The following is a 23859-nucleotide window of genomic DNA, read 5'->3' as shown; positions in this document are numbered from 1 at the left end:
TAGATGGAATCTTGTTTGGAAAATGGAAATTTTGGACATGCCTGTTTGTTTCTTTCAAACTACTTCTAGCTGCTTTCAGGAACAGGGAAGTTTGCATGTTACAAGACGTTATTGTATTAAAACATTATACAGCTTTTTTGCTGCTCAGATGTATATAGCTAGAATGACAGCAGCAGATGAGCACACCTATATTGCTGTATTTGTTTTATTTCCTGTTACAAAAACCACTTGATGTATCTGCTTTTTCTAGATTGTCTTCGCAGTTTTACAGACCTGGAAGAACTTGATGAGACAGAGCTGTACATGTGTCACAAATGCAAAAAGAAACAGAAGTCCACCAAAAAATTCTGGATTCAGAAACTACCAAAGGTATAAGCATGAGAAATAACAGTGTGACAAAATGTCAACAGAAATAATGGTTCAACCAAGACCTCTTCCTCCCCGTGGCTATTGCAGTGTCCAGCATGGAGTTGAGCCCCCTCCTCTAACACACCTTTTATAACTGTCCCCCTGTAGGTGCTATGCTTACACTTGAAACGCTTTCACTGGACAGCATATCTGAGAAACAAAGTTGATACATACGTTGAGTTTCCCTTGCGAGGCCTAGACATGAAATGCTACTTGTTAGAGGTAAGAAGACCTACTGATGCCTCCTGCAACAAATTTGTTCCATGGCATACATCTTTATTACAAATTACAGGGTGCTACTGACATTTGAAGAGTTTCTGTTTTTTCCTATCACAGCCTGAAAACAGTGGCCCAGAGAGCTGCCTGTATGACCTCGTGGCTGTGGTTGTGCATCACGGCTCAGGGTGAGTACATGGAGCCAGCCTGTCCTCCTGGCACAGACCTTCTCCCACTCAGGTACATGCAGAGATAATGAAGGGGTTTCTGTCCCGAGGGCATGTATTTTAATTGGGGGAAATAAGCCGTAGTTTATAAGCTGGCAGGGAGCTTAAGCTGAATTAATTTCAATAGATCCAGTAGAGTCAGGCGTGTGAATGCCCCTGGCAGCCTGTGGGGTTAATGACTGTGTGAGATTAAATGAAAATAGTCTAGTGCCTCTACAAATAAAAAAGCCCTAAACCAAGAGGAGGAGTCAGGGGACCTTCCAGGAATTAATGTCTCATTTTGAAATTCTTACTACAAAACAGGACTATTTTTTCCTCTTCTTATTCATGTTGGATGGTACATGTGCATTTATGTTAAAGAAGTGATGAACATGCTTGGAACAACTGCCGCCCAAAGATGCATAGGTGAAAGTGATCATCACCATGACCTTTCCTGCAGCAGCAGTGAAGGCTCAGGCACACCCAGGGAAGGCGCTGGGTGTATTTTGAAGTAAAGTTACTGGGAGTCTTTTTAACTTTTCCCAGCCCTGGACAGATCTGTTGATAGTAACAGTAGAAGGGATAAGACAATGTGTTCTTGTAGAAGTTTAATTTGAAGAATTTGAGCCCCACAGCTCAAAAAGAGAAGCATCTGCTGTGCAGGGCTGTGGGTACCTTCCTTCCTCAGGCTTCTGGCAGTCCCTTAGCCCCAGGAGAAGGTGCCTCAGTGAGGAGTGTCCCTGACTGCTGTCCCTCTGCCTGCTCCACAGCGTTGGTTCCGGCCACTACACGGCGTATGCAGCGCACGAGGGCCGCTGGTTCCACTTCAATGACAGTACTGTAACCCTGACTGACGAGGAGACCGTGGGCAAGGCCAAGGCCTACATCCTCTTCTACGTGGAGCGCCAAGCCAAGCCTGGAGCAGAGAAACTTTAATACCTCCTTTGCATTCTTACCAAGTCCACCGGACAAACATTTCCATTTTTCCATAAATACTTGATCCAAGACTTATTAATTTCATTGTGCACTTTGCAATTTCCTCTTGTGGGTTTTTGTTTTGTTGTGTCAATGGTAGCATTTGACTTACTGAACTTGGACACAAACTAACTTTTTTTTTAGTTATACCAGAAAACCTCAGCAGATTTTGATTTGCTGCTTTAGTTGTGATAACTCAATTTTTATATATATAGTTTCATTAAATAGTTATTTGACTTTTTTATATTAATGTTTTCAGTTCTCACTTTCTAAAGGCACATTTACATCAAAAAAAAAAATTGTCCTCCTTACAAGCAAGATAAATGTGCTTTTAATCATGAAAAGCAATACAACTTCATGCTGTTCTCAGTCCTATTATATACGTATGACTTAATCTCTTTAAATCAAGGAATTGTTTGCACATACTATTTTCCCTTGTGCAAGAAACTTAAACAGTGACCTCTGATCAATCATCCTTTGTCTGCAGAAGAGAGGCAATATAACATCATTAAATAGACCAGGTAATTGCTGCTATATTGGTGTGTATTCAGGCTGGTGACTTTCAGGAATCATTGTAAATAAACAAAGTTGGTCCAATTGTATCAATACTGCAATTTAATTACAGTACTGGTCAGATATGCTGCCCCCTACCCCCTGCAAATTTAAAACAATTATCTTTACCTGTCTAAATTACGTTGCCCTTTATGGTTTTATAACAACCTGAATTGCATTAGACATCACTTGGTTTAGACTCTCATCCTGAAATTGGATCATGAACACTTATGTGCTTGAAAACTGGGGAGACTTCCTGGCAGTAGGATCCCAAGTAGAACCCCTTAGTTCCTAGTGGCAATTGGAAGTACAGCCCCCAGGGCTGGGGTTTGTGAAAACAGGCATAGGTCTAAATGCAGCTCTGCATGCAGCTCTGCTCCATGGCTACAGTTCACTTGGAAGCAGGAGGAGACAGATGCTGTTGCAGGTGCTTTGCATGAAATTGTTCTATCAGTTCAAACGCAAACTCAAGGAAGGATGCTCAGTCTCTCACAGCAGTGCACTCATAGGGGAAGTGCTAAGCCAAGCGTGCTTGTGACTGGAACAGGCTCAGAGAGCTCCTGTGGCATTTTTGTTCAGTCTCTAGGTGAACACTGGAATCATGGTGCAGTTTCTAAAATCTAGCTACGTAATAGAGAAAGACTACGCTAAAAAAACCCAAACCAGTTTTAGCTCTACTGCTGATGAGTGGAAATGAGCTGCTGTGATGGGAAAGGCAGACAGGAAAACCACTACTGCCAAAGCCAGGAATCTGACAGAAAACATGAGATTTGAGAACTGCTGCATTTCAGATCTGCTCCCTCAGTCTCTCCTTTCTAGCTGGCTCTCTTGTACCAAGGAGCTGGACGCTCCTGAAAGCTCAGTAAGAGGAGAATACAGTTCATGGAGAGTCCCACCACCAAAGAGCGGCTCTCAGTTACGTTAACTAAAACTCCACTTGGGAGTCCTGTTTTAATTGATGCCCCTGAAGGACATGGCGGGGGGGCAGGGGGGTGCTAGAGTGGAGCCCAGAGGAGCCTGGGGCACAGGGAGTGCACAGCAGTGCCTTGCCCTGGGGTCCTGCTGGCTGTTCACAGGCCAGGGTAAGGACAACTTGGAGTCAGGCAGTTGGTACAGGGCCATTCTTGGGAGCTTCGTTCCAGCATCTTAAACCAGGAGAGGGACAAATTGGAGAAATCTAAAACTGTAGAAATCGTTCAGCATATTTTGAAGTATGCATGCAGGTTAAGACTGTAGAGTTCTTTGATACAGTGACATATTTATAAGGATGTTGTCTTTTACTTAAATTGAACAGTAACTAGAACGTGTCATTTCTTTAAGCTGTAGATAGTTTGTCACCTTCCCTTCCCTACAGGCAGTCTTTCTTCTAATCAACGAGAATAGTTTGCTGATACTTAGACAAGCAGAAAACGCAGCAGGTAAAGCACTGTTCCACATTCCTGCCGTTCCTGCTGCTCACAGGGAGCTGTGCAGATGCCACCTCTAGCTGTGTTTTCTCTGCATGCTGCTTGGACCGGATTTCTTTAGAATTTATCTTTGAGACTGCCAAGCTTAAAATACACAATTATCTCTGGGCCAGCAGCAGTTTAACTCACAGTAGTCAGCTGTATGCAGTGTTCTTGCAAAACAGTGATGTAAATGTGCCTTTCTATATTTTTAGAAATTTAATTTGTAATGTTCAGCAACATTCACTTCTTTTAATCAACTTTTACTTGTCAGCAATTGTTTGGGTCAGAGTTATGTTCTGACTTGAGCGTTTTCTTTCAGTCCCATTGCTGTGTCCCACGCAGGTCCTGGGCAGTGGTGTCTCCAGCAGGGCCGTGTGGGGCCGGTCTGGGAAACCGATGCAATCACAGCAGGCTGCCCTTGCAGCAGGTGCTGCTCAGGACTCAGCCATATGCTTTGCTGGAACAAGTACATTGTAAATCCTTTCCTAATTTAACTTTCTCCCACTGCAAACTCAGATGGGCAGTATGAACAGTTTGTTGTGGCAACACAAGTATTTCTCTTCCTGGTGGAGAACTTCGCTTATCCACTGTATTCTATTCAGTGTGGTGTCAAAAAAAAAAGTAACTGAGCACTGAACCAGTAACATAATACTGCACCTGGCCTAGTATTACCTTTTTAACCTAGCTTGTATATCCTATATTTATCTACTCGCTTCTCGGGGGGAATATCTCTTTCATTTAAGCCAAATGGTTTTTTTCTACTTACTGCTCATCGTAGTACACACTAGCTGGCAAGAAGTTTTTTCTTGCTTGAGACTGCTCTGCAAGCAGCAACTGCTCTCTACAGTTCAAAGACTTGCATCTTTTTCACCAAAATGTGTCCAATCAAAGGTTGTCCTTTTGTTACTGATTGTTTAGCCACATATACAACTGGAGCCAATATTTATGTCAATCAAAACTGCAAAATGTTCAGCTCCTAAATGTCATCAAGAGAGTTTAAAAGTTTAAGATAGGAAGGGGTAGTGGACTTGTATCAAAAACAGGAGGCCATTTATGAAGATTTTACTAAATTTTTGGGAAGTGTAACACGTGGTGTTAAGAAGTTCCCCCAGCAATGTTTCATTACTGATATGTCTGTGTCTTACTGATGAGGTAATGGGCACCTTGACAGCTGATTCCAATGTGCTTTAGGATATTCTCAAGTACTGTAGTGCCATAGTTGTAATTGTTTACCATTAAAATCTTGTGTGTAATTTTCAGTGAGGATTACTGACTGTGCTCATCTTGTGTGTTTCTGGAGCATTTCCAGGATGAATGTGAATTATATCTCATCACATAGTGTGTTTATGGAAAATGTGCCATTAAAGTGTCTCCTTTCCTTAGAAAATGAAACTTCTTGTCCTTCTACAGGCTTGCAGAACATTAGTGTATATCCTCTGAACACAAATGGCAGAATACTGTACCTTGCTCTGGGAAAAACAAAATAAAGCAATTGCAGTGTTCCTAACTCTGTAACACCTCTACCAAACTTAGCAGCTAACCCCAAAGAGGACCTGTCATTCCATTTTAAATGCCTTGCCACCCAACTGCTGTTAATTTTTATGTCAGATTGTGGTGTGCCCCCTCTGTCTGGCAAGAGTCCATCCTAACATACTTGTCATTCAACTTTGCTAAATTGTTGATTTGTTGTTAATTTTTTTTTTTTTTGGGGGGGGGGGGGTAATTAGTACTTTTAAAAATAGTATACCTGTATGTGTAACTGTGAGAAGCCTCAACTGTTTAAACCTGCTCAAAAACAAAGGTAAGTTCTTGAGATTTGAAAATGCTAATACGAGAATGAGGAACACCTGCAGGCACATCTTTTAAGCTGCTGTTTTCCAGTAAACTGCATTACCTGGTGTGTGAAATCTTCTTGTCCCTTTTGTGGCATTGACCAGAGCTGTTTCTGACAGGGGGAGGGGGAACAGCAATCTCCTTATCATTTCACAGAAAAGATTAAATGGCAAAGGATGTAAAACCAAGAAGACCAGCAGTTGTTAAACACAGCTTAGTGTATGTAGTAGAAAGTTACTAACTAAAGAGTGAAGCAGAAAGAATTGCCATTACTTTGTGTATGCCAGCTGTGTTCAGACACACACTACTCAAGCACTTCCTCAAGCTGTGATTGTTGCAGACTACAAACAAATTTCTGATCTTGTTTTTCGGAGTTGAATTTTAAACTGCATTCTTGGGGTGTGAAGGAGGAAGTAAAATTGAGTCCAACTCAACTTTGTCCTCTATTAAAACACTCCTAATTAAAATGCCATAAAGTCTCCCAGGTACTATTTGTGTGCAGGCCACTTGAAAAACTCCCCCAGTGCTGTTTGCTGTAACTTTTTATGGATTTGTTGAATGTATTTATTCTCTTGTATTAACTCCTGGCAGAAAGGCACTATAAAATACCTTCATCTCAAGCATTTTTGTTTCACAAGCTGGAAAGTTAAAGGGATGCTTAATGCTTTTAATTCCAACCTGCCCTTGCTGTAGCTTTATTTTTCTTCTAGGAACAACTTTTTTCTGCTACACTTGCTCCAGTTTCTGTACAACAGATACTTTTAACTGGAAAACCACTTTCATATCTCCTTATTCCACCAAAGGGTGGAAGAAAGATTTCGGTGGTAACGGAACTAAACCTACAAAACCAGAACAGCTAAACTTGTAAAACTCGAGCCAATAGAAGGCATCTATCAAAAACACAAGCTCACAAGGAACTAAACATAGCCTCGCTGTTCCCATGCGTGGCTGCCTCTGTGTCATTGCTTCCCTCCTGCAGAAGGTGGGGACACAGCCAGCTTTGCTTATAGAATCACAGCGCAGCCTCAAATAACTGGGCAGGAAACTGTCCCTACCTCTGGGGCTTGTGAACTGAACTGCAGACCGTGTGTGTGCTTCAAGGCATCCAGAGAATGTTTCAGCTCCTTCTAAAAAAACTGTTTATGAAAGTTCCATTATCCATGTAGCAGTCCTTGAACATGAACCAAATGTGCAACCTCAGAAAACTCAACAAATAGAGAGTCAAGTTACTCTGCAAAACCAAAGTGCTGCTCAGCCAAATCTCCCGAATGGGAAACACTGACAAAGATGCATTTTGCCTGCCTGGCAGCTGCAGCTGCAGCCCCACCCCACTCCAGTAACGCAGCACAAGAACTTTCCTAAACTCCAGGAGAGTCTACAATGGGGGGGGGGAGAAATGCCTTTTAAGGAAGCATTTCATGACACTCAAGTTGTACATGCCCATTTCATTCCCTTGGACAGAGGCACAAGCTACATACATGGTTCTGTTCCTTTCCCTGTTCTGAGCTTCTGCACCAGTTGTTTACCAAAAATAAACCCCATTCCACAACCATATATGTGCAACAGCCTCCTGGTGAGTGTGAACCCCCTCCAGCACTGCTATTACTCCACCCAGCCAAGACACTCTGCCACTGCTGCTGGGCAATGCACATAACCCAGCTCAACCGGGAATGCCTTTTACATCTCTTCTCTTTTCTGGACAAAAACAGTAGGAAAAATCTAGCAAAAACATGTCACAAGCTACTAGAAGTGTTTCAGGATCCTTTACTGTGGTCTTTGTTGAACTTTCGTTCTCCAGTGGAACTAAAGAAGGATAATTTTGTCCTGGGACCTGCTTTAAAACACTTGTCCATCTGCTGGTATTCAGAGAGAGTCAAGGTTTGTAACATTGAGGACTGGATGAAAAACAGTTTCCAGAAAGACTTCTGTAAGAGGCATGAGAACACTGTCAGTGATTTTTTACTAGACGTTTGCAACAGGTACGTTCTGTGGGTGTGAGTGTGCAGTAACTGCCTTGAGATGAGTGAAGTCAATAGTTATTTCCAATACTCCATAACCCCTGCCTGAAATGGAGCATGAAGTACGTGAGTGCTTTGCCTTTACAACTGTAGTGTAAGTTCATTTTACAGTGGCAGTAACGTATACTTCCTCTAGATTTCCCTTAAGTCTACATTTTCCTTCTTTTTTATCCTCTAAGAATTCGTTATTAATATGGGAAAGGGCACTCCTGCCTCCCACACTGCTGCTCAGCTAAACTACATTCTGGCAGTGTCTGGGGGGTGCCTGGAGCAGAGCCCTGGTTTCAAACAGTGAACACACCTCATTACAATCAAGTTCAATTGATGTTACTAAGTGTCAGCTTTAGTTCGGTCTAAAGTTCTGAAGTTTAAACTCCTAGCTGCTTCTGCACAGCAGTGAGGGAAGAGAAATGCCACCACAGAAAAGCAGCTCTGGCTGCACAGCTTTTCCTTCACAGCTCTGCTGCTGTGAGACAGCTCCGAGGAAGGAGCAGAGCCAGTCCCACTGCGTGTGGGTAACACCAGGGCTGGCTTGGTCCCAAAGCAGAGCCAAGGGGCCATGGCAGTGGCTCCCTGATATGGTGCACCTGTGCCACAGCCCTCAGCTTTGGAAAACAACTGAAAAAATTATGGGACAGTGCCAGGAGAGAGCCAGCAGCAGTGCAATCTCAAAACAAGGACTGAAAAGCAGCTTCAAAACAGACTAAATTGCAAGTGCCAGATTTCTGAAGTAAATGTTCTAGAACAACTGATAAAATCTGGATTAATTAAGGAGGAATCAGCATACCTGTGCCTAGAAAGGATAATACAAGGTCCGACCTATTTTTGCTGCAAACGTATTGAAAGCATTTCCAGTCAATTCCTAGCACTGTGTACAAAGAAATATGCAAATTAAATATCCAGCTTTTCTTCCTGAGTTTAAAGTAGTTTTATTCTGTTAGAGCCTTTGTTGACTGCTGCCACCTTTTTCCTCCAATTGCTCCTAACAGAAAAGAGTTAAAAGATAAAAAAATCTGTCTAGAGGTCTCACAAGAGCAACACAGACCTGTGTGTGATGCTCTGTTTAGCTAGGTGGATGCTGGATTGCTATTGCCTGGAGAGGGGGCTGAGCCAGGAGCCAGACGTGGCACATGTCTGCAGGCTCTGCACAGAGCCCTGCTCAGCCAGCAGCTGCTCCAGGAGAGCTGCACACATCAGCACCCCACGGGGGACAGGCCTTTCCTGTGCTTCCCCAGGCCTACTCAAGCAGCGAGAAAAAGCTTTGTTCATTTGCTGCATCATTGTTTATAACAACAGTTACCAGTTTCAGTGAATCAATGGAAAGTTTAAGAGCTGAGTGGTGTTTGAACATCAAACACTCTTTAGGAAGCAGCTGGCACCTCTTCAGTATATCCAAGGAGATTAAATGTAGCTGTAATTCCTAAAAATAAAGAGTGGGAGTGCCTGACTTGCTCATCCTCAGAGGTCTGCACAGCAGTCTCTTCTCTCAGTTGTCCTCCACTTCATCCTGAAATTGATCTTCTCTCTGCTGGGTCTCCACTGTCTGTGCCTGGAGAAGCACAGCACCATCCAACTCCTTAAGAAAAAATGATGCTGCCACAGCTTAAACAGGCCACTGTGCCAGCTGAGCTAAAGACGTTGCTACCAACAGAAAAAGCAAAGGAAGGAAGCTTTGCCTTTAGTTAAGCTGCACATTAAGATCTACATGTGTGCTCACCTAGTTGTGCCTCCTTGCCCCTCCTGATGAAGAGGAGGCATTTTTCCAGCCTTCATATTTTTCTTGATGCTATTTGCTTCTGCAAGCTCTATGATTTATTTCTCCCATCTCACCTGTCACCATCCTGCTTTCAGATGTCCAAATCTGCTGTCTCTGACCCTCTCTGGATGTGGCCATGTTACAGACGACTGCATTTTGCAGCTTCTCAAGAACTGCCCAAACCTGAAGAGCCTCAAACTGGAGAACTGTGTGCAGATCACTGACCACACCCTGCAGGCAGTGACCCTCCACGGAGCATCACTGCAAACACTCCATGTGGATTTCTGCCGCAATGTAACACAAGCTGGGCTGGAGAGTGTCAGGGAAAAGTGTCCTTCTGTAATGCTGAGAGCAGAGAGAAGTGCTAACATGATCCCAGACAGTAAGCCAGGAAAAAAGCTGATGCTTGAAAAAGCATCAAGAAAATTAGTTCAGGTTTAAAGAGTAGGTATTTTACCTCACTGAGGTAGAAATGAACTGTCACTACTTCCATGGGTTCTGATCAAGTCCAAACAAATGGTTGTTTTGTAAAGGGAAAAGACATGCATCTCCTCCTGAATGGGCTTCAGGAAATAACTGTTTGCTCTCTGTTTTTCCTTGAAACTGGGAAACCCTGCATTGCTGTCACAAAATACCAATCTGCTGAAAACTGCAGTTCTGGTACCCTCGTGCTGCAGATGCCCTCACTCAGAGGACGGAAGCAGCAGTGTGTTTATTGAGGCCAAATAATTGGATAGAGTTCAATAAATTTTATGAACTTTTAAGAAAGTTTAAGAGTAGTTTGACATGGTGCAGTAAGTTTGATGGCAAGGTTCACTGACTGCATGGAAGAAACACAGAGTGAACTGAGGCAGAATGAGTCACAGAAGGGCCTGAGAACACAAACATTAAGGAAGAGCCTCCCACTGGGTCACGAGGTTCAGACTGGACCCTGCACTTTCAAAACTCCTTAGGTGATGGGCAAGGGCATAAAGCCACAGCAGAGAGCCTGAGTCACTGGAGGATTTTCACAAATTTCAGGACAAGAGTGATTTACAAACTTCTGTTAAAGGGTATTACCAGACAGTCATTGCACCCACTAAGAAGGATAACCACTCCCTGAAATATCTTTCTAGCAAAAGCAGAGTACTGACCACCAGCACTTCCTCAGTGATTAACGGTGGCAGCTAATTTACCAGGCTTTTGTATTTGATGAGAGAAGCATGGATTCAAGGCACACAAAACACACTTTGACCCTCTGCATGATGTACTTATATAATAAAAGATGCACCAAGTTATTTTTTAAAGCTGACATTAAAGGAAGTACAATCTGAACAAGTGCTAATTCAGAGACCTAACCCACAAGAAAAGACAGTGACTAACAGCCTGTCCTTTAATGCTAAATTAGGAACACAGTACAGACCAGCTGTATATAAATACCCATTTCTCACTGCAAAGTACAAAACCAGTAGCTATTTTCATCCCAAAGCACAAGGCTGTCCCCTTCCTGCACACTGCTCTGCTACCTGGAAGTGAAACTTTTTTTTTTACGTATTTTTGATGCTATGCCACCATCTACAAAATTTGACACCAAAGAGGACTTCACAGCTCTCAACATAACTGAATATACTTTGTCTTCTGATCCTGGTTAATTGATCCACAGATATACTTGGTACTCTCTAATTTGGCTGAGGTAACAAATACATCATTACAGCAACTTAGTCAAACAATACTGCAATTCTAGAGAAATACTTGATCAGTATGAGCATCTGTAAAATACACTCACCAGAAAACCGATGGGGAAAATAAATTATTCCATCTTCATTACTTAGAGATATTTAACAGCATGACACTGTAAAAGTAGTATTTCATTAACTCCTTCCTAAGGTTCAAGTAGGGCCCTTATACACCACAAGGTAAGCAAGAAAACGAAGTGCGGATAAGGAGACACAGCAATCCTCAGCCAGGACTGACAGCCACAAAAGGACATTGCTGAGCTGAACAAATTTACTGTGATGTGGAAATTGGGAAGCTGACACAACTTGTACCTTGGATACACTACAACAGTTCCACACACTGCTAACAAGCCAAAACAAGGCACGAACTTACACAGCCACTGCAGCAAACAACGAACCTCCTTGTGCCACCAGCTCTCCCAGCACTCTGTGGTGACAGACATGTCTCTGTAGTTGTAAGAGGAAAGGATTTTCTGTAGCTACAAGACATGAAAGCACATTTGCATCTGTCTACATATTACTTAACCTTTTTTGCCAGTTTTCCACTAGGACTTGGGGGGTGGGGGAGGGGCAGGGGGAGGAGGGGCAGGGTATTTTGAGGGTATTTTGGGGGGTTTTGGTTTGTTTTGTTCTATAATTTTCTTTTATAGAGCTAAAAAGTGTCTTCAAACATTCTCCACTTGATTTCTTTGCCTATTTGTTTAACAATGCTCTAGCTTACTACTTTGTTCTTCCCCTCCTTGAATGGGGATATTTGTTCATGACATGGTAAAATCTGAACGCTATTGTATTGATACATTTTTTTCAGCATCAATAATGCATTTTCTTACTTCACAATCCAATTTGAAAATGGAGTATAGAAAACTATGACATTTTACTTAGGGTATTATGGAAGGATGGAAACATGTCTACAGTTTCCTTTAGTTCCACTAAGCCATTAAAGTTCCATCAAGCACAAACCTTTAATCAACATCCCCTGTGATTTTACTGTAAACTGCCTCCAAAAAGATCTTCATTATCCAGAAAGCTAACTGTACAGTCCACATAAAACTGCCATTTTTAGGCACAGTTCTATTATTTCCTGTGCTGATTGGAACAGGCTGACAAATCAGTGCCAGTAAGACACATCCATGAGGTGTAGAAGGCAGTAATACACGACTTAATACAGCAGTTTCCCCATTTATTTAACTACTGTATTTTTTACCTAATAAACCTAGACATTTAGGCCAACACACTGATGGGACACCAACATCTCAGTCCAATTTGAAACCTAACACACAATAAGGCAGGAAACCAAGTCTGCATGATTTCAGAGCTGTGAGACCCTCCTTCCCCCAGCTCCTGATCTCCCTCAAATGTTTCACTCCGCAGTGGTCTTTGATCATAGCTAGGCTTTTGCCTTTTTTAAGAGCCAACATACAGTCCTGTGAGAACTTCACCAGATAAAACCCAGATATGCAAATTTGTACAGCTTACCAAGCCCTCCCTCTGAGCACTGGCAGCTGGCAGCAATACAGCAATACAGCAGCTCGGTCTTGGACAACCAGGAAATTTCCCAATCAATCCTTGTTAATGTACAACAGACACATGAGAGAAAGTAACAGGAATTTCTACCCTACACTCCACACTCAGATGGACCAGTCTTGCCCCAGGTGAGATGACACTAAAACATTTTCACCAGCCCTTAGCTCCCACAACAAGGAGTTCCTTCCCAAGGAGTTGAGGGAGGAAGAAATGGAGCAGAGCGGAAATGGGAGCAGAGCAGCTCTGACTCACCTAGGGACTGCCCCTCCCCTTTTCCCTCCCCAGGTACATCCTGCTCTGAACACCGAGCAATGTTTGTAGCTTGACATCAGTGATGTCTTTCATAGAGACAACAGGCAATTACCTATTGTCCAGCACTTTCCTAAGGCACAGAGCAGAGCTCTCCTTGTGCACCACACTGCTGTCCTAACCTAACAGGAACAGCAATCACTGTGTAAGTCAAACCATGCTGATCACAATAGCTACAGCTGAGACAAAAATGAGACCAAAGGCAGAACTAAAAATGTGAATAAAATCCACAACCTTGACTACTACCCTGTCCCTTCCATTTTAATTTTTGTGTACTCTGAGCAGGAATCAACTACATCAATGTGTGTATTAAAAATATTGTTTTGCTCAAAATATTTAAAGTTTTTTGAATCAGGGTGGCAGCATGCCGTTACTGTCAACAATTACTATGGAGGAGCAAAATGTTTAAACAAAAAGCAAGAAGGAACTAAGCACAGCACAAACTTGTGTTGCAGCACGAGGAATGAAGAGCAGTACACCCAACCAGCCAGGGCCTCAGGCCAGGAGAAGGCAGAGCTCAGTCCAGCAGGCTAAACATTTTAAGATGCTTCAAAGGTCGCACCCTGTCTCAACACTGTAAGACTATAATTTCCTGAGACAAAATATAAAAGTATGAAGCCCAAGTAAACCAACCACAGTTCACAAATGCATACAAGCAACCGAGTCTTGAATTTGCTTTATTTTTCTCTGCAGAAGAAACCCTGCACAGGCAAATCAAATTAAAACAAAATAAATATGTGAATATTCATGTAAAACTGTTCTGGCTAATGAACAATTATACACAATGTACAACTCTTCATGTTCACTGAGAGGGCTTACAAATGTACTATTCCCAACAAAAATACACCAAAATGTCTCCATGCAAACTTATCAAAAGTGACCAAAAAAGGAGAAAAAAACTTACCGATCATACTTTTTTGTTTTGTTTTTCTTTTTTTCTTTTTTACAATCACAAAAAAATAAAAACATCTAATTTTTTGTTACATTTAGAGTAACTAAAGTGTGGCCACCGTCTATTAAGATCTGGTTTTATGCTCCTAAAACATCTATGGTTACTGTAAAATTATGTCAACGATGAATTGGACTTAGGGCACTATTTGTAGTAAAAGGAAGATGATTTTGTTCACAGAATATTAATAATCTGTGTCTGAGCCCTCTGCATTGTCCACATTCCGGGAGAGCATGTAATTGTCCATGTCTATAGACCTGCAATTATTGATTGCATAGCGCAAACGCTCTGCCATGATTACTTGACTGGAGTAAGGTGGGAGCCTCAGTTGAAAGAAACAAGTCTGTGAGGTAGGCAAGCTGTCGTATGGCTGCGGAAACGGATAAAAGGTAGGACACTGGTAAGTTGTGAATGAAGTTAAAAATGCAACAATATCCACATTGCATTGCTCCTTGCCTCTACCATTTTCACATTCTATCTCAAATTCCTTTTAAGAAGCAGACTGACCTCCCTTGTTTACAGCATCTGCTCCACCCTTAAGTATGTCCAGAACCACTGTAGCACCTACTCTGTCAGTAACATAACCCACTACTGAATTCAGCCTTTTGAAAAGTTGATCACACTGCTGTTTAGAAGTCCACTGCTAGATACCAAACAATGAATATTGAAATTACATACCACAGCGTGCCTTAGAATAAGGCAGTCTGAGAGACACCTAACCAAATATGACAAACAAACCCCTGTTAGCTGAGATTTTGTCAAGTTTTTTGTTCATGTTGTTCACAGAGAATGTGCTTTCACTGCACAAAACCCAAAATGAATGCACCCTGTATGTAAAACTATACACTGTAAACTCATTGCAGTGGTTTTAAAACATTAAGAGTTCACTAGTGATATGCTGCCACTTACACAAAATTAAAAACAGAAAGAAAACTAGTAAATGAAAGGAGATTGGAACAGTTACAGTAGACACAGGTTTGTTTCTTGTCTTTATCTCCAATCACCAGTTGCACCAATTAAATTAAGATGCAATTCATGCAGCCTGTGTCCTTCTACACAACCAAAATGTCTGAGTTTATTAACTTAAGAGCATATCCCATCCCATACTTTTTCTGTAAATTTACAGTTATGGAAATTGTCTCCTAGCGCCAAAGCACAGACTGTACTTGAGAGGAAATAATAATAATAATAATGATTATTACTATATATAATAACATAATAATATATATTAATAATACACAATAACAATATATAATATATAATAGTATTATTACTATAATAATAATAATAATAGTAATGCCAGTGTCTTACCCTATCAACCTTCATTATTTGGAATCGCTGAGAGATATCAGCTGTGTTGGCTGGCAGTCGAGATCTTCCTGACACAAACCTCATGAAAAGGACTCTCTCCTCATTTGAAAATTCTTCCAGGGTGTGCCAGAACCACTGCACCAGCTGATGCTGCTCATCAACTTCTCTGTATCGCACAACCTTCTTCAGAACCTCAACTGATATTTCTGGCATTCCACAGACCATCTGCTCCAACTGCTTGGCAGTCAGAAGGGACAGCAAAGGAACGGGAACAATCCAAGACATTCCTTCCCTGACAGCAGCCACCTAATGGCCAAAAACAAGAGAGATGTTTGAAGTGCAACTGTCTGATCTCTGCCACTTCCTGGACTATCCAAACACAAAGTAACTTCTCAGCTGATAAATGGCAATGACAGAATTACCAATGTCTTCCAAATACAGCTCCCACACACGCAGCCCCTGCAAGGGCTGTATTGTTTCTCAAAATTCTGGAGAATATTACAGATATTTTTAATTGTAATTGCACATTAAAGAACATGTTCTGATCCAACACAGAACTATTTAAAGAAATTACAAGTTGGCAGCACAAATAACGATGGCTAAACCAAGCAACCGTGTAAATAGAAAAAAAGACTTTGTTCCAATTCAGATGTACGGTGAGAATGCTGTACTTGTTCTGCAAGACTTGGGATTTGGTACCTCTGATGAGGAAGCTGTTTTCTAAGGCAGATAGTATCAGACAGGCATCTTTACCTTATAACTAGAATGCTGCTTTCACAAGGGTCCCTATACAAATGACAAAGTACACAGGACTATGCAACAGGTACTGAGCACTTCCCAAAACACGCCGTGAAATATTTGCAGGATTTGTGTTATAACAAAAGATACATAGTTTCAAGCTAAACAAATGTTTGTCAATATTATTTACTTCAGCCAGTCTCTGTGTTGTTCACATGTCCAGTTAGAGTACCCAGCATGCAAAACTGCAGGTTTTTTTTTCTCAAGTGGGGCTACTCAAATGGAAGACCAGCTCTGATTTCTAACACTCTTTTGGCAACTGAGCAACTACAGAAAAAAAAATAAGACTAAATTAAAAAAAAAAAAGGGCAAAAACAGTTTGTGGGGAAGAAAAAATACAGAGACCCAAAAAGATGCAGAAAGCCAAGCTCTTCTTATCACTGAAGAAACTGTAATAGAAATAGGCACAAATTACCCCCTGTCCCCACTAACAACAGGGGCAAGTCACAGTGAGGTTCTTACCTGTCGGTCCATTTCATGCAGTCTGTACTCAATTGCCCTCTCCACATACTCTTTCCTGTTCGAAAAGGTAAGTGGGATACTGTTCCCTCCAGGGATTATGGGAACCATTTTACCATCAGCACTTTGGCCAACAAAAGAATCTAAAGGAATCATCTGTTATGCAAACCAGAAAAAGTGTAAGTCACTCCAGTGATTCAAGTATAGCGTTTTACTACAAGTCATCTAGAGCTACATATAGTAAGATCACAGACTACTCTAAATGCACAAGTGCTTGTCATCCCAAGAATGGAGATTGAAATTACAGAAATACTGATGTGAAGGTCAATCTCATATACTAACTGCTTTCACAATAAATCTAAAAGCACCGACTTTCTTATCTTACCTCATGGAAATTTTCTTCAGAAATCCCACTGTCTTCAATGTGAAGAATGCTGTTGAGGGTCTGCACATAGAGCAGATCTACCTCCTCCAAATCCTCCAAGATAAGTGGGATACAACAAAGTTGCTTCCAGACCATTGGAGCCAAATGAAGATCTAATGGCTTTTTTGTACGAATAGCTACACCCATGAGAATGCCCAAGAACTTGAACTGCATCAGATGTTCATCTAAACATGCTGAAGGGTTAAAGAGAAATCTGAAAGGACAAAGAAGGAATTAAAAGGGTATTATTTTTATGCTACCTCATTAGAAGTAAAAGGGAAAGCACTTCTAAGCACAGCACAGTAACTGCCAGCACATTTATCAGCAATTGTCCAAATAAACTTATCCAAATAAGATTATTGTTATCTTTAGCTGTTAAAACATTGCAGCCTGAGGGAGGCAGAGCTCCTGAGCACAAAGCCTGGCTTCTTGATGCTACTCTGAATTCTGCCATCAGCAATCCAGCAAGCTCATGTTAAAGCCACACCCTGGCTCCACAATGAAGTGACAACATACTCTGAGGAAAAAAAATACACTAGAGACAAGCATGAAGTCTCGAAATTTGGTACAAAAAAGTCAATGAAAGATTTGTATTTTAACCCACCACCATCTGCAATAAAAGCAAGTCCGGTACAACTCACCTATCCCTATTGTAGCCTACTTCCGCTGTAGCATTTGGGGAAGGAATAAGCAGGTCTACTATTCCAGTTTCCAGTTCCTTAAAAAATCAACAACAAAAAAGCCTTCTTAGAAAGAGGGGAAGCAAACTTACAACAGAACTATTAAGACATTTTAGCATTACAAGACAGAATATTTCACTATGGTGATGATTACTCCTTACAAATTCATATGAAATACTGAGAGAAGGTAAACATGGTAGGATGATTTTAAGTAGTAAAGACATGTTTATTTCAAGACCCGTCTTTATGTCAGGCTACAATGGTTTTTTTTCCTGGGACTGCACTGTGATACATTCTTGTTACACATTTCCAAAATATTCACAGATGTACCTGACACATTTCTGTAATGGTGTCATCAAACACTCCACCTGCATCATCAGCTCCTTCTCCAACCAGCTTCACTTTCCAGGCACGGGAGGGTAAGCGAAGGTCTGATGCATTCAGCTTTACCACTTGCCTTGCTATCTGGACAAAAATGGGCTTGCACTTCCGACCCCTTTGGGGGAAAGACACACAGCCAAAAACGTAACTCACAATCATGTAAAGGCTCTGAGTCACTCCATCAACAAAGCTGTCCAGAGACATCTCAGAATGCCAGAACAGAAAGCAATGTATGAATCTCAGCATGCACACAAGGTCAAACCCAAGTGTGAGAGCAGCACTGACCTGGTGGAGATCCTTTTCACAGTGATCTGGGGCCCGTAGTTCTTGCCCTGCACCATGGTTTTGCCTATGGAGCGCACCATGGGCAGGGTGTACACCCGTGGAGCCAGCAAGGGCCTCAGCTGTCCCTGCACTATCCCCCACGTTCCAGCATTGTAATGAGATGTACTGTTCTGCAGTAAAGCACAAATGAGAATAAATGTATTAATAAAGGCTATAATTCCATTCTTAACAGAATAACAGGACTTGAGTGTTTCAGGAAACAGATCAGCACTTTTTGATTTTAGTTTTGAGGCTCGTAAGCTTTTGTAAACCAGAGCATTGACTTGCCACTGATAGCATAACTGAAAAAGTAAAGCAATACCTTCAAGAAGTTTGCTTTATTATGGAATTATTTATTTTTATTTTTTTTAAACAAAAAAATTACAGACCCTATTAATAAGGTCCATCTAGATCTGGTCAGAAACTCTCTACCAGAACAACACAGCCAAGCCAGTTTTTTCAAATGGAATTTTACCTGGTTATTGGGACTGAGGTTAAGTAATCGCCATGAAGAGTACATGAGGTCAGAGAAATGGTAGAGCAGCCTCAGCCGTGCTCTCACTGTATGAATGCTCACTTCTTTCAGTGCCCCATACTGGGGTGGAATGGCATCAGGTAAACCAAGCTGCAAAGGCACTGAAACACCTGCACAGAAAGAGAAACCAAGCACTTGTTTGAGAAAGAGGTGCTGTATTGCTTTGGCTTGGATGAAGCTAATTTTCCTCACAGTAGCTTCTACAGTGCTCAGCTGCCCACTGGCTTGTTAAACCACAACAAAAGCCAGACTGAGAGTAAGATAATTTGTATATGAAACAAAACAAGGTATGGATATAAAAAACCCCCAATTTTGTCCTAAATATTCAGAAATTGTTGTCGCACTCACAGCCCAGGAGACACCAGGACTGAAGAAAAGGCCAGACAAAAGTTCAGTTGCTCACCTGGAGCTCGAGGGGGGACGGGTGGAGCTGTCCAGGCTGCACTGTGGCAGCGGCCGGCCGAGATCTGCCGCACGTTCTTCCCCTGCAGCACCGTCACCAGCGTGGGCTCCCGCACGTGGTTGGTGTGGCCCAGCCCCAGCTGCCAAAAGGTAGCAATCAACAAGTGATAGTATTCCTACCACTCCCCAAGCAAGAATTCAGAGAAGATGGTAAAAAAAATCATATTTGTTTACAGCAATATACGTATTGTGATAAAACATATCTGCCACATAAATATTTTCACCTTTTATCTTTGACAAAATACTGCACCTGCACCCAACAAGAGTAACAGACTCAAGTGTCAAAGAGACCTGAAAACAGCTGGTGACTTCTCAAAAAATCTTTCCCAGACTGAGGATCTGATCCATGCTGCTAAGTCCTGTACTGCAGTCTCTCACACATAGACAGCAAAGCTCCTACATCTCCTCTGTGCTATTTAAGCAGCATTTTTGTTCTAGAATGTAAATCCTGGTTTACAAAAACACAGTTTGTGTAAAGACAACATTTACTGAAGCTGTTGCGACTTTTCACTGAGTTTCATATCATATCCTAATTTCATATTCTGTGAGTTAAAAATTTCATACCACAAAAGTATATTTTTCCCCACTTTATATAAAACCAGTATTTTGAACCACAAGGAAAATCATATAAACAGCTTTCAGAATTAATTTCTCTACATTTTTACACTATTTTTTCTCTTTCAAAAATACAAAGTATCATATTAAAAAAAAAAAACTAATAAAAGTAATTTAAAATAAACACCTCAAATAAGTTCCTCAAAAATTATTCCAAACACCTTGCTCAACAAGCCTTCTCAAAAACTCAATCCTAGAACACCACAGGATGAAGTTTGCCCAAACTTCCTGAAACACCAGTAGGTAATACATCAAGAGACACTTTCTTAAATTTGTAGCCTGCAGTAGAAAAATTTGAGTAATGCATGTGGTAAAGGAGGAGAATTTATAATTTACTACATTTTTTCTGACTTCAAAAAAAATCTTTCATTTAAAGAGGTTCATTTATATTTTCATTACGAAAAGTATCTAAAGAGTTCAAAAATCTGATTGACATCAACCACGAATTTTATTATGTTGAAAAGATGACAGCTTAAGAATTCGGAGAAAATCTGCAATTCTTTTAAAATGCTTGAACTAGAGTAATTTGGGTGGCATGTTTGGAGTGCTTTCCCAAACTGGTACCGTGGAAGAGCACAGAGAGTAAACAAGAAAATAATGGAAATCACCTAAAACACAATCATGCTGAGGGGGGAAGGAGAATCAATGCCTTTTTTCCACCAAAGGGAAGCCATGCCCAGCACAGCTGTGAAGGGCAACCAGAGGCTCCCGGAGGTCAGGAGCAGACAACAGGATGTACCTGGCCTTCGGAGTTGCTTCCCCAGGCGTAGACGTCCCCCGTGGAGGACAGGGCCAGCGTGTGCTCGGCGCCAACGGCGATGTCCTCAATGAAGACCCCGGCCAGCAGCGGCACCTGCTGCGGCCGGTTGTGGTTGCGGGCGCGGCCCTCGGGCAGCCCAATCAGGCGATCTGCAAGGGCAAGCACCAGGCTCCAGGAGCAAGCAGCATGCTGGGGAATTTCATTACAAGCACAAGCAGGGGAGAGACAGACAGCAGATCTGTACAGTCCTGGGGCTGGGACACAAGGGGAGCCCTGCAGGGACAACGGGCGTCGGTGTTCGCTGCAAACTAGTGCTGCCTACAGTGCTCGTTTACACTGCTGAAGCTGTTTATCCATGGTCAGTCAGAAACAAGAACAAATTCAACTAAACCAGGGCCTCTAGATCTAAATGCATGGGTTTATAACAAACACGAATTAACTGACTTCACAAGTTTCTGCATGTTTCATTCAGTGCACATGGAAATCCTCCTGCCCAGATTGTTAAACATGTTTGCACATATGTGCGCTTAATTAGACAACGTAAACTTTGAAGCAACCCAATGATTTTGGATGTGTGAAATTCAATGAAGTGCTAAGAAAATGCTCTTCAAAAATAAATTAGTAAAATGAAAGGTGTTCTGAGATCAAACTAGACAAAGCTACAAATCTGGATTTCAGGTGTATGTTCAAGTTTCAAAATTTAGATTAGGGCAACATGTTTCTAAAAAGTAACATTAGGTCAGTTTTAGAAATATGTCTTAATATTCTCCCTTTTTCACCTGCAATTTACACAAGCCTAAACATGGAAATGTCAAAAGAACAGTTTGTTTTACCTTGGCCAAAAGTATACACATGACCATCTTTTGTCAGTGCAACCGAGAACTGAGTTCCACAGGCAACTTTTTTTATTCCAATTCCACAAAGAATATCCACTTTCTAAGGGGTAAAGTGAAAGGAAAACAAGCTATAGTATTTCAATGCTATAAACAGAAAGCAAACACAAATTCAATCTGTGACTCTTGCCTCCAAAAAAGAAATTTTTTTATTCCCACTGTGCAGCACACACACTGTAGGATTATTTTAATTAACACTTGGAAATTAGTACAGGAAACAGAAACATTTTTTTTTCAATGGAATGAACACCTTATTCTATGTACGATGATTCAAAATACCTATTTTTCCTGGAAGTGAGGGAGAGTGGCATGGGAAGAAGTAGATGGTGTATAAACAACCTTCTCCCCAGTTTCCAAAAGAAGAAATCTCTCTTCTCTAAGATAAGCCTCAGATATTGACTATTTGTACTGCTACTGGGACACAGTCACTATGATGTACACAAAATTCTTGAGAGCATCCAGCTCAGCATAATGCATCATCAGAATTCTTCGTGCCAGACTGTGTAACAACAGCATGGAATTAATAACATCTGGAAATAACACTGTGCAACATCTTTAAGAGCACTGAAAGTTTATGCAAAGAATCATTTCCTCAGGAATCTAACCTGTGGTGAGGACTTGGCAGTGGAATTTCCCAAACCAAGTTTACCATAATCTCCATCTCCAAAAGCCCAAACCATTGAGCCATCTGTTGACACAGCCACAGTGTGATTGAGGCCACAGGCAACCTGGGTGAGAGATACAATGTTATTACTGTTTTTGCTGACTTACTAACTCAAACATACCAACTACCTTTAAGAAGAAAAACTGTGTTTTAAAAATAAACTATCCCTGTAAAACCACTAACATTTCCACTGCTTATTAGAGTGTCTTAAAGACCTTTAGGACTGAAATTCAGCAGTGTCTTATCAACACGTGCTTTCTCTCAGCTCATAGAACCAAAGGATGGTATTATGGCACACATGTTCCCTGCTTAAAAATAGAAAAAATCCCATTAATTCATGCTTAAAAATGCCCACATATTGAAATGTTAAAAACACAGGCAGTTTTTCACAATGATCAAAAGACTCAGGAAAGTCAGTATTTAAAAAATCATGCATACTCAAATTCTGCCATCATAATCAAAAGCCAAGGTTAAAAACCACAATTGAACACTTAAGTATGTTAAAAACACAAGCTTTAAACTAATATACAATGCTAATTTTAGATAAACCATGCCTGGCCAATCTGGTAACCTTCCAGTGCCGTCACTCTTTCTGGAAGTTTCTTATTGGAAGTATTTCCAAGCCCCAATCGACCATAATCACCATTTCCAAATGTAAAAAGTTTGCCATCTGCTGTCACCACAGCTGAGTGCTTGAAGCCACATGACATCTGGAAGTAAAGTAAGCATTATGTTTACACACATTTTATACTTGGAAGTTTATATTGACTATTACATGTACATATATAATACTTTTCTTGACCCTAAACCATATTCCTTTTTAAAGAGCTAAAATACAGACATTTTAGTATTAATGATTTCTCCAGCAACTCATCTCTTAACTCTCTTTAGTGGTAATGTTATGGAGGGGGACTGGAGGATATCTGCGTGAATGATTTGCTGTATGATTACCTAATTTTTTTATAAAGAAACCTCCAGCCAAAAGCAAATATGGTTTTGTACATTGTTAGTACTTAGGAGGAGGTCTTGGTGACCAGTTTTTGTAAGTCAAAGTTTCCTGACAAGGATGAAGGGAAACTTATAAACCATGTCAGCATTTTGATCATCTTTAAATTACCCCTTTCTTCCATGTTCTATTTTTAGTCCTCTCCAGTACCAAGTGTCAATTAATGTATCTGTGGTATTGACATCCTTTAACTGGAAACAACCACCCTGGTTCATAAAGCCCAGAGAATTAAAAAGTTGCCTGTTTTCATGCAGTTCTACAGCACTGGATTCCCAGGCCTGCAGCTGGGAGGAGACACAGTGGAATACTGGAGGAGACACAGGAAATATTTTGAAACCTGCACGACTTCTTCTCCCTGCAGAGCCTCAATCTGCCTGGGCCTGCGCTGCCTGTCGCTGTTCCCGTGGCCCAGCTTGCCATAGTCCCCATCTCCCCAGCTGAAGACTTCCCCACTTTCTGTCAAAGCCATGGAATGTCCATCTGACCCACAAGAGGTCACCAGCTGTGTCACAACAAAGCCTGGCAAAGACAAGCGAGAAAACAAAGCTTAGCATTGCTTATAACAAACTCTTACATACATTTATCCATGGGTGCTTTGTGGCAGCCAATTAGGTCTGGGGAAAGGAACAAACTGCAGT

The 23859-nt window shown here is 41.4% G+C and overlaps 3 protein-coding genes across 12 annotated transcripts in view; 2 read left to right on the top strand and 1 right to left on the bottom strand.

The window, feature by feature from the left end:
* Window positions 1-5700, top strand: part of USP3 (ubiquitin specific peptidase 3) — a 44544-nt gene extending 38844 nt beyond the window's left edge. For all 8 annotated transcript variants that reach the window (XM_041427681.1, XM_041427680.1, XM_041427682.1 and 5 more), the window contains 4 exons: window positions 251-369; window positions 517-630; window positions 745-812; window positions 1601-5700. In XM_041427681.1, the coding sequence (XP_041283615.1) occupies window positions 251-369; window positions 517-630; window positions 745-812; window positions 1601-1766 (467 nt within the window). In that variant the 3' untranslated portion in view covers window positions 1767-5700. The remainder of the gene's footprint in view (window positions 1-250; window positions 370-516; window positions 631-744; window positions 813-1600) is intronic.
* A 1286-nt stretch (window positions 5701-6986) lies between these two features.
* On the top strand, window positions 6987-11801 carry FBXL22 (F-box and leucine rich repeat protein 22). The gene is made up of 2 exons (XM_041427694.1): window positions 6987-7617; window positions 9508-11801. Exons 1-2 carry the CDS (start codon window positions 7283-7285, stop codon window positions 9851-9853), a joined length of 681 nt encoding a protein of 226 aa, XP_041283628.1. The 5' UTR covers window positions 6987-7282; the 3' UTR covers window positions 9854-11801.
* A 1820-nt stretch (window positions 11802-13621) lies between these two features.
* Window positions 13622-23859, bottom strand: part of HERC1 (HECT and RLD domain containing E3 ubiquitin protein ligase family member 1) — a 101973-nt gene continuing 91735 nt past the window's right edge. For all 3 annotated transcript variants that reach the window (XM_041427677.1, XM_041427679.1, XM_041427678.1), the window contains exons 65-78: window positions 23559-23740; window positions 22770-22925; window positions 22157-22279; window positions 21492-21594; window positions 20638-20807; window positions 19225-19363; window positions 18762-18931; window positions 18248-18417; window positions 17912-18077; window positions 17543-17619; window positions 16863-17115; window positions 16481-16633; window positions 15221-15526; window positions 13622-14279 (exon numbers count right to left, since the gene is read on the bottom strand). In XM_041427677.1, coding sequence (XP_041283611.1) covers window positions 14094-14279; window positions 15221-15526; window positions 16481-16633; window positions 16863-17115; window positions 17543-17619; window positions 17912-18077; window positions 18248-18417; window positions 18762-18931; window positions 19225-19363; window positions 20638-20807; window positions 21492-21594; window positions 22157-22279; window positions 22770-22925; window positions 23559-23740 — 2354 coding nt within the window. In that variant the 3' untranslated portion in view covers window positions 13622-14093. The remainder of the gene's footprint in view (window positions 14280-15220; window positions 15527-16480; window positions 16634-16862; window positions 17116-17542; window positions 17620-17911; window positions 18078-18247; window positions 18418-18761; window positions 18932-19224; window positions 19364-20637; window positions 20808-21491; window positions 21595-22156; window positions 22280-22769; window positions 22926-23558; window positions 23741-23859) is intronic.

Source organism: Onychostruthus taczanowskii, unplaced genomic scaffold, assembly GCF_017590055.1.
Source record: "Onychostruthus taczanowskii isolate IOZ18803 unplaced genomic scaffold, ASM1759005v1 scaffold118, whole genome shotgun sequence".
Taxonomy (NCBI): domain Eukaryota; kingdom Metazoa; phylum Chordata; class Aves; order Passeriformes; family Passeridae; genus Onychostruthus; species Onychostruthus taczanowskii.
The sequence above is the reverse complement of the archived record's forward strand: the minus strand, read 5'-3'. Positions and strand labels throughout refer to the sequence as shown.

Bases quoted from the DNA above. Each gene is read 5' to 3' on its own strand.
- FBXL22 (XM_041427694.1), top strand. From the start codon at position 7,283: ATGCACATAACCCAGCTCAACCGGGAATGCCTTTTACATCTCTTCTCT. The intron at 7,618-9,507 runs GTACGTTCTGTG...TCCTGCTTTCAG, and splicing joins TTACTAGACGTTTGCAACAG to ATGTCCAAATCTGCTGTCTC.